We start from the raw sequence: 10,293 nt of genomic DNA on the forward strand, positions 1-10,293 counted from the left end.
AGTCATGACCCAGCCTTCATGACCATAGGTGAGGGTAGGAACAAAAATTGACCGGTAGATCAAGAGCTTTGCCTTCCAGCTCAGCTCTCTTTTCGTGACAATGGTGCGATAAAGCGATTGCAATACCGCCCCCGCTGCCCAGATTCTCTGGCCAACCTCCCGCTCCATTGTCCTCTCACTGTGAACACTCCTTCACTTGGGGCAATATTACTTATGTACAGTGCAAATCATGGTATAGCCAACACACCGTTTTAAAATCCAAATTAAAGTGATCAAATGAGCAATTAATGTGGGGCTGAATACAATTAAAAGCAGAGGAGAAATCAATAAAAAGCAACCTTGCGTGATTTTTGGTTCCCTCCATGTGCCCCAGGACCAAGTTAAGCAGAATGCAAGTCCTCTACCGGTTCTATAAGCAAGCTGAAGAGGATCGAGTAGTCAAATGTTCTGCAAGTTGCTTTGGATAAAATTACTAGCCATACAAATAAATTGAGAAAGAGAAAATGTATAATGATCCATTTGGGAGAGATTATGACTATAGCCCAATGTTTGTAGCTTGTTGTTGAATACTGTCAGTTCAGAGGTTTAATCATGACAGAGTAAAATTAGTTATTCAGATAATGTACTTCTTTTTTTTTACCAGGACCGAGTGAAAATCTCCAATGACAACAAAGACAAACAGTGTCAAATATACATGTTCTTGGGTCAGTCCTCACAGAAGTGGGATCAGGTTTTTATTATGGGCGGTTGGCAGGGGTACACAAATCCTTTGCCCCATTTAGCTCCTGTCGTTTGGCTAAATTAGCCGTGATGATGTCACCACCAGCGTAGTCTGAATGTGACATGAGTCTATAGAAACCAGCACTCACCCTGTAGTGTCTGACAACACACAGCTCAGCAAAGACAGAGTACATCATCTTCCCCAGGACACACTCAGGTAAGCCAGAGCTGCTCGCCTGGGTATGAGGAATTTAAAGGCATGTGTGTGGATTGGTCATCTAATACACACACCAGTGAATGTAGCATGTGTAACTGCACAGTGTGTTCAGTCACACACATCATTCAAATCTGAACTTTAATGATGACAAAATCTTTCCTGTTGCTTCTATTAGGACAGCAGAAATCCAAAAAGAAAATGATTGTAATGATTAACACACAATAGACATAAACAAACTCGATAGATTTAGTGGGTTTTGAATCGATTTAAGAATTAACAGCAAACTGCTTTAATTATAGACATAACTCTGGTAATAAGATGTAATTTAATCAAAAAACACAAGGATACAAGAACTATAATTTTCAGTGAATTCACCTACAGTATATAAAGTTTTATTTAGTAACATATAGTAAAGTATATTATAGTACAGTAATAGTAGGTGAATTCGAAAAAATTGGTCAAATATATTTTCCATATTATATTATAGCCTATTATATGATATTATATTATATTGAAGAATATTCAGTTATATTATAATTATATTATAATATTAATTATATAGAAAATTATATTATAGGTGAAATCAACTAATTTGGGACACGTTTTCAAACTGAATATCATAAAGTGAGAACATTTTATTAATTTCACCTAACACTTAATACTGTAAAGCTTACAATAGTATAGTATAGTATAGTATAGTGTAGTATAGTATAGTGTAGTATAGTATAGTGTAGTATAGTATAGTTTAGTGTAGAATAGCATGGTATAGTATTGGTAGAGTATATATTAAAGTACAGAATAGTATAGTATGGTTAATACTATAGTATTGTTATGCATAGTATACTTCAGTTTAGTGTAGTACAGTATGGTATAGTAAAGTATAGTGCAGTATATAGTACAGTATATTATAGTATAGTATATTAGGCAGTAGTATAGTGGGGTGTGGTATAGTATAGTACAGTAAAGTATTGTTAAGCATGGTATACTAAAGTTAGTTTAGTGTAGTATAGTATGGTATAGTAAAGTGTAGAACAGTATATAGTATAGTATACAGTAGTATAGTGTAGTATAGTATGGTCTAGTAAAGTGTAGAACAGTATATAGTATAGTGTAGTATAGTATGGTCTAGTAAAGTGTAGAACAGTATATAGTATAGTGTAGTATAGTATGGTATAGTAAAGTGTAGAACAGTATATAGTATAGTATATTAGACAGTGGTATAGTGTGGTGTGGTATAGTATAGTATTGTTAAGCATGTTATACTAAAGTTTAGTTTAGTGTAGTACAGTATGGTATAGTAAAGTGTAGTACAGTATATAGTATATTATACAGTAGTATAGTGTAGTATAGTATAGTAAAGTGTAGAACAGTATATAGTATAGTGTAGTATAGTATTGTATAGTAAAGTGTAGAACAGTATATAGTATAGTATATTAGACAGTAGTATAGTGTGGTGTGGTATAGTATAGTATTGTTAAGCATGTTATACTAAAGTTTAGTTTAGTGTAGTACAGTATGGTATAGTAAAGTGTAGTACAGTAAATTTTATAGTATACAGTAGTATTGTGTAGTACAGTATGGTATAGTAAAGAGTAGTACAGTATATAGTATAGTATACAGTAGTATATTATGGTAAAGTAAAGTGTAGTTCAGTATATAGTATAGTAGACACTAGTTTAGTGTGGTGTAGTATGGTATAGTAAATTATAGTATTGTTAAGCATGTTATACTAAAGTTTAGTTTAGTGTAGTACAGTATGGTATTGTAAAGTATAGTTCAGTAAATAGTATAGTATAGTATAGAGTAGTATAGTATGGTATAGTCAATTTTAGTACAGTATATAGTATAGTATATTATACAGCAGTATAGTGTAGTATAGTATAGTAAAGTGTAGTACAGTATATAGTCTAGTAGACAATAGTTTAGTGTGGTGTAGTATGGTATAGTAAAGTATAGTATTGTTAAGCATGGTATACTAAAGTTTAGCTTAGTGTAGTATATTATTGTATAGTAAAGTGTAGTACAGTATATAGTGTAGTATACAGTAGTATAGTTTGGTGTGGTATGTTATAGTACAGTATAGTATTGTTAAGCATGGTATATTAAAGTTTCGTTTAGTGTAGTACATTATAGTATTGTATAGTATATAGTATAGTACATAATAGTATTGCATTGTATAATATTGCTAAGCATGGTATAGTAAAGCATAGTTTAGTGTAGTATAGTTTATAAGTACATTATATAATATAGAATAGTATAGTAGGGTATAGTGTTGAATTACTGGTACAGAACAAAATTTTGCATGAAGACAACAAGTGTAAATGTGATGTCAACTGGTTTGATGTGGTGTGTGCAGACTAGAGAGGATGCAGACTGCATATGATAGTCTTACCAAACAGAGACAACAGCAGGCCATGACCCTGAGCAGAGAGGCAATGGGAGGTAAGACAGACTTACACACACAAATACACACTAACACAGACTAAACACACAAATACTTTACATAAAGCCATGTGAATTCAAAAACACACATTCCTCTAGACCTGAAAAATAATATTTAACAGCAATGATGTACACGAATGAAAACATCAACAGAAATATCAGGCTGTCATCCAGGATTGGACTTCCATCTGGTAGGGATAAATATCTGAGATGGGTCAGTTGATTGACAGTAGCAGAGATAGATCAAAGCAGTCGCTTGAGCAATTTGAGCGGAGAGAATTCTCTGCTTCCAACATTCCCAAAACTATCCCAACACTTCAGAGGAAACATTGTCACGGTGAGTTTGTTTGCGTTTTCTCAATGACCTAAGCCACAGCAGCTCTAGCTCAGCTAAATCTGACTCCGGAGAGGGAATTTTATAAGAATATGACACATGGCAGCTTCTAATATGAGCACTGGGCCCTGGCACAAGGGTAGGAATGCCCTCAGTTAAAATACCATTGGAGGGCGAGTCTATTTCCCCAAAGAGTTCCATCATCCCGGAAGTCTATTTATGATCGCCAATTGCCACTGTTACCTACAGTACATAAGACAAAAAAACACCACACCAGCTCGTGAGATTACAGCCCTGGGAAATGACAATGCTTGGCACTAGCTGGATTAACTCTCATTAATAATAATAAAATGTTTTAAGACTTTAATCCATGTGCACCACCTAAAACAACATTTTGATACTTAGCTACACTTTAAGATGTATTAATGTTATTGCATTACATAACAAATAAATCGAAGTGTGTTGTGTGTCAGGGGGTCTGAACTTGGGGAAGAAGATCAGTGTTCCAAAGGATCTGATGATGGAGGAGTTAAATCTGAATGCTAACAGGGGATCTAGGATGTTCCAAGAGCGTCAGAAAAGAGTGGAGAGATACACACTGGAGAACACAGCGCCCTCCATCATATATGTAAGAGTTCCCTATCTTAACTCAGACAGAACAATCATCTTACAAAATAAACCACAGCATTTAAAGACATTGAATAAATTGTTTAACCATAAATCTCTTCACTTCTCCATAAGAACAACATAGAACAGAATCAAAACCAGAACCAAAACCACATGATTACAGACATACAGGGAGGGAAAGAAAACCTGTTGTATCCAGCAGCTGGTAAACACAGTCTTGTCACCACCCTGAAGAAGACTGTGGCAAAGAAGGGCAGCCCCAATGTCCTGGCACCAGGTATACAATCAGTGTATCAGGGTCAATGCAAGAAACACAGATTAGTCACAACATTAAAACCACCTGCCTAATATTGTGTTATATTGCCACTGCCCCCTCGTGCTGCCAAATCAGCCCCAACCCGCCTCTCAGAACAGCATTATCAATCATATCTATGATGATATTCATCTCACCACAATTGTACAGAGCGGTTATCTGAGTTACCGTAGACTTGGTCAGTTCAAACCAGTCTGGCCATTGGTCATCAACAAGGTGTTTCCATCCACAGAACTGATACTCACTTGATGTTTTTTGTTTTTGGCCCCATTTGGAGTAAATTCTAGAGAGTGTTGTGTGAAAATCCCAGGGGATATACTCAAACCAGCCCACCTGGCGCTCTTTTGGCGGCAAGAGGGGGGCCTACACAATATTAGGCAAGTGGTTTTAATGTTGTGACTGATCGGTGTATATTGCTTTTAAAAAAACGTATTTTAACTTGATTAACACAGCATAATAGCAAATGTGTTATTAGTGGTTTTCAGCATCAGCATTACCATTGCTCATTCTTAGTTTATGGGTTTGTGCAAACCCCTAAACACCCTAACCCCTTATCCCAACCAAACCCTAAATATTAAACGTATGCATGTAACACATCTTGCACTGTTTGTGCCATGGACATAATGAATAACAGATCATGCAGCTTGTTATAGAGAGGTGTGCAATTGCATTTCTAAATGGTTGGAATTATGATTTTCACCGCTGGATGATAAAACAGGCAAACTAATCCAATAGATTTACAATAAAGGAGGGACCCGAGCCATATCTAGAGAACAGAATATCATAGAGACTTGGGGGTGGGCTTCAGAATATCTTCAGAAAATGTAAAAGTCTACTGTAGCTTATATCTATAATCTTTAACTTTGAATATCTATCTATAGCATCTAACTTTAATTGGTTTAATTATACATTTAATTTAAACCTTAACCAAGGTCAGTCCAATCAGAAACTCAGGAGTTTCAAGAGTTTTTTCAAGGGAGTACCTCAAAATAAATCCTTCCATACAAATTCTGCTTGCATATATTTTCAGACATCTGCAAGAGAAGCTTCACTCGTCATCTATCTGATGTGCTGTTATCATTAGCTTGTTAGCTGAATCTGCTGAGCCTAATTAACTCTATACCTCTCTAATGTTCTTGCTCTAGCTGTGGACCCCTTAATAAACATCCATCTCCTGTTTCCCTATCCTTATCTGCCTGTGGCCCCTGAAGGGACTGTCTGAATATCTGAGAATGCGTTTGTGTGCTATGAGCTAAACACTGTTGCATGCATGAATGTGCATCTAGCAAAGTTCCCTCTATAATTGGTAACATGTCCTGTTAGGTTACTCTGGGCCCCTAAGAGAGATCCCTCGAGAGAAGTTTAATTCCACAGTCATCCCAAAGTCGTATTGCTCACCATGGCAGGAAGCCCTAGGAGATAGCGAAGAGCTTCTGTCCTCTCTCAATGCTCAGTTACCTCAACTGCCACAGACACTCCCACTAGCTAACTACAGGTGCTTTAACAGGTAAGAGTCATGTGTACATTGTGACAGTGATATTACCAAGTGGGACATCAACATCTTTAGTTGGCCCATTTAACAACATTCCTGTCAAACAAAATTGCGTAGAGTTACACTGATGGTGTAAAGTCTGGCCCACATTGCAGCTTATTCAGGCTATAAGTACAGATTATTTCACAGACATACCTCAGAAAACAAAACAGAATATAGAGTTCTGCTTTTGGATATCTAGTTGACTCTGGCTAGTTAACTTAGTGCCAAGTGTCTCGAACAAAACTGAGTATCTCTCAAAGATCTGATGGAACTAACCTGGGAAACTTTGCCAAATCCAGTGATTAGTTCTTCTTCAAATGCACGCCTTGATCAACTCCAGTACCGTAACACGTGACTTCCCTTCCATGCGGTCTGAGACCCACGACTCACAGAAGATTTGTAGCGGCAGTCACTAAAATTGGAGCTGGTGATTTCAAGCAGCTCTTGTTAGTTTTGTGCACAATATGCATCCCAATGATCCATGGGGAGTGGATCAGATTACCTTAACTATTAACTACCCCTAAACTAAGAAATAAATGATTGATTAGAATGGTGTGGTGCTGGCGTAGTGGGCTAAAATACATAACTGTTAATCAGAAGGTCGCTGGTTCGATCCCCACCACCATTGTGTCCTTGAGCAAGTCACTTAACTCCAGGTTGCTCCGGGGAGATTTTATGTCCCTGTAATAAGTGCACTGTAAGTCACTTTGGATAAAAGCGTCAGCATAAATGTAAAATGTAAATGTTGTTTAAGCCCTAACCCCAGACCTAAGCCTTACCCAAACCATAACCCCTTAAACCTAACCCTAACATCTGACTGGTTGACAGGAATGTTTTTCCAGGCACAACAAGGATCTAGGAATGAGTCCTGCTCTGACTAAGAACTTTAAAATGCAAAGTATCTATATGGGCAAGTGTACGCTATCGGACCAATAGACATTCTTGCTGCTCTCATGGTTGGAAAATTACACAATACCAATTCAATTAACAACTGAAGGAATTAGGGGATTGACTGTAAATTGCTCACCTTGAAACAACCTTAACCTGACCCCAAAATCTGACTGGTAGATGGAAATGTAGTTCAAGAACCAAAACGGATCCAGAAACAAGTCCTGCTTGGATCTGTCTAATATGGGCAAGTGTAAGCAATCACATGATCCCATGACCATTCTTGTTAATCTATTAGTTGACAAACAAGTCAATACCAATTCAACGTACAACTGAAGAAATTGGCAGATTTGATGGAAAGTTACTCTTCTTATAAATCCACAAATTTGTTTGGAATCATACCAGTAGAGTGCTAGAACTTAAATCTCAAACGCATCATTTTTGATGTTTTAAGTTGGCAACAAGAAGTTCCAGACCATAATGGGTTACTTTTGTGAATAGCTGCCTATTGTTACTGAAGCACCCAGCCTACAGTACTTTCTGTAGTGTGCACACCAACATGACAGAAACTGAGATTTTAAGTGTTCATAGGGCAACATGCCAAAATCTAAATAATGCAATACATTTGGCGACAACCCATCTAGGGTTGGGAAATTTGAGCGCCACTGAGCTTCCCCTGTAATAACATCTTTATTTGGTAGGGATTAATACCGTTCTCCATAGTACTAGCAAATGAAGGCAGAACATGAAATGAGAAATGGCCTTGAGGTTCACCAAGAGGTTTTGGCACATTAGCTTCATGCATGATGATTATGTGCCCTAAATAGACCCAACAAGACCAATCCAGACTATCAAATTATGAACTTCACTTATGAGCCCCTGAGAGAGCCGCTATGTTTCCACTGCATCTTCCCATTTGAAATTAGACCCCGTCTCTGGAACTGGGTGTCTGCAGAGGAGCGAATGACTAAGGAACTATTTAAATGCATTGGGGGAGAGAAGAACCACTTGCTCCAACCTTCACAACTTTCAGAACCTTAAGATATATTGCGCACACAGAAGATCAGGTTTCTCAGATTCAAACTCAAATTGCGTCACTGAGTCAGATAAGAGGGAAGCAATATTTGGACATGAGAGATGTGGGTCCTTAAAGACTAGGGTATACGTTTTTCCACATGCCGTTATGTGTTGCACACGGTCGAATGCTTTAGCCTTTCAAAGTCTACTCTATTGAACACAAGCCCATACACATGGGTTCGACAAATGTACACTACTGCACACTACTACAGCCGACAGCAGGTGCATGCACTGACGATGCACATGGATGCGGACATACAGTGCGGACACCCCCACATACTGTGCTGCTGATGAAATTTGCTTGTTGTGCACTGCATGCGAGATGTACTGGCAAAGTATTCTTTGGCCTTTAAGGCAAGGTGTACTTCATTTTTCATGGTGCCATTCCATTGTGTGCACAGTCAAGCGCTCAGCTCAGTGAACTTCCAAGTATACTCTTTAGACACAAGCCCATACGGAGGCGTTCGATGTCTGCACATTTCGAGCACTTTGAGATACTCATTTAACACAGTCAACGGCAGGCACATGCCCTGATGACCCTTAAAGACATGGACTGTCCACGTGTCTAGAATGTGCCATGCGCTCTGTATGCAAGACGTACCCAAGTAGGTAAAGCTGCAGGTCAGAGATCTCCAAATGGGTGGTGCAATCTCCAAAAGAAGGTGGGGTTTCTCCTTAAAGGGACGGGGTGAGCTCAAAAGGGGGTTGTGCAAACTCCAAAAGTGGGCGTCACTTCCACACACAGTTAGGGTTAGTTTTATTGCCAATTATAAAGTAACCAACCATATTTTTTACATTTTCTGAAAATGTGAGTGGTGTTTGCCTGTGCTCGATTGTAGATAGTTGCCAGAGCAGTGCTATAAAGTTTTAACATGTTCTGAATATTGTTAGTATTGCTATGCTGTTGCTAGATTTTACATAAGATTCAGCACATCACAGCCTTCTTTGCTTTTTCTTGAAGAGCTGCAGTGCCATTTGGCGGTCGCACATGCAGTCAGAGGGTGATTCCTGTTATTGGATATGAACAACTGGAGAATCAAAATCTTCCTGGCATGACTCTGGCCATGATGTCCAGACGACCCAACTTCAACAGAGCCCCACGGGGATGGGGCGTCAGATACTCACCTGAGTCAAATGACCTGTAATCGACCTGCAATATTAGTGGACAAGAAAGACTGTCGCGCCGTAAAGACCTGCGCTTTGCACTTTTGGACTGTCATGATATGTTCCTGACAGGTGAAAGAGGGCCGTAGGAGGTCACTCTCAAGGAGAGCAGGTGAAAGTTTAGATTTGACCTCATTTGAAATGTAAAATTAAACATGACATAACTGATCAGGATGAAGAGACAGGAAAGGACAGATGATTTCAGCGCAGAATAAAAGGAGGTCAGATGCTCTTCTAGAAAAAATAGAAAGTTAATTAGACAAAATTATTAACAAATTTAAGCAATGAGTCTAAAGCTTATTCATAACTAATCATACATACATTTTCTATATAATTGTAGACAAGCAACATGTAAGAAAAAATGTGTCCAAGTTTAAATCAAGTGTGCAAACATACAGAAAATACCTGGAAACTTAAAATGTCTGAATTGAATCATTTTGTGAAATGTTTTGCATGCTTGGTTTCGCTGTCTGTCTTCACAATAAATGACACTTGTTTTTACATTTTGTTATCTAAAGCAATGACATCCATACAGTACATACAGTGTCCAAATATTTTGTGTCTCTATATAAGCAGTGTGGCTGAAACATGTTTGTGACATTCAACACAAATTGCGCTCAAAGCAACACTGGCATTTCCAATCGAGTCTGCACCTAACAGGCCGGGCGACCTATTTACCAGCCAATCGCTGTGTATGACAGCATAGATCAGACTCCACCTTCTGATGATATCACAATCACAGGTCATTACTCATCAGCAGCAAATAAAGCTTAGTATGACCCCTCACACACTACAGCTGATTGGTTAATCGAGTCCAAATGGAAGGAATCAATCAATCAGTGCGGCGAATGGCTGCGTGCACGGCCATGCACGGAGGATCCTAGGATGGGTAATGGATGAGGCCTGGAGGTCTCAATCTCATTGGAGGAGGGGGAAGATGACCCATGGGGTGGAACAATAGAGGTCCAAAACCTGAA

The 10,293-nt window shown here is 38.4% G+C and overlaps 2 protein-coding genes across 2 annotated transcripts in view; one reads left to right on the forward strand and one right to left on the reverse strand.

The window, feature by feature from the left end:
• The first annotated feature begins 806 nt into the window (after positions 1 to 806).
• Positions 807 to 9,832, forward strand: myoz3a (myozenin 3a). Its single transcript, XM_052149698.1, has 6 exons — positions 807 to 937; positions 3,294 to 3,379; positions 4,187 to 4,341; positions 4,455 to 4,617; positions 5,977 to 6,160; positions 9,114 to 9,832. The coding sequence occupies exons 2-6, from the start codon at positions 3,304 to 3,306 to the stop codon at positions 9,295 to 9,297; spliced, it is 762 nt and encodes a 253-aa protein (XP_052005658.1). The 5' UTR covers positions 807 to 937; positions 3,294 to 3,303; the 3' UTR covers positions 9,298 to 9,832.
• A 364-nt stretch (positions 9,833 to 10,196) lies between these two features.
• LOC127659814 (long-chain-fatty-acid--CoA ligase 1-like) overlaps positions 10,197 to 10,293 on the reverse strand; it is a 15,429-nt gene continuing 15,332 nt past the window's right edge. Inside the window, exon 4 of the mRNA XM_052149762.1 lies at positions 10,197 to 10,288. Within this exon, the coding sequence (XP_052005722.1) occupies positions 10,197 to 10,288 (92 nt within the window). The remainder of the gene's footprint in view (positions 10,289 to 10,293) is intronic.

Source organism: Xyrauchen texanus, chromosome 19 (assembly GCF_025860055.1).
Source record: "Xyrauchen texanus isolate HMW12.3.18 chromosome 19, RBS_HiC_50CHRs, whole genome shotgun sequence".
Lineage (NCBI taxonomy): Eukaryota > Metazoa > Chordata > Actinopteri > Cypriniformes > Catostomidae > Xyrauchen > Xyrauchen texanus.

Bases quoted from the DNA above. Each gene is read 5' to 3' on its own strand.
- myoz3a (XM_052149698.1), top strand. From the start codon at position 3,304: ATGCAGACTGCATATGATAGTCTTACCAAACAGAGACAACAGCAGGCC. The intron at 3,380-4,186 runs GTAAGACAGACT...GTTGTGTGTCAG, and splicing joins GAGCAGAGAGGCAATGGGAG to GGGGTCTGAACTTGGGGAAG. The intron at 6,161-9,113 runs GTAAGAGTCATG...TTTTTCTTGAAG, and splicing joins AACTACAGGTGCTTTAACAG to AGCTGCAGTGCCATTTGGCG.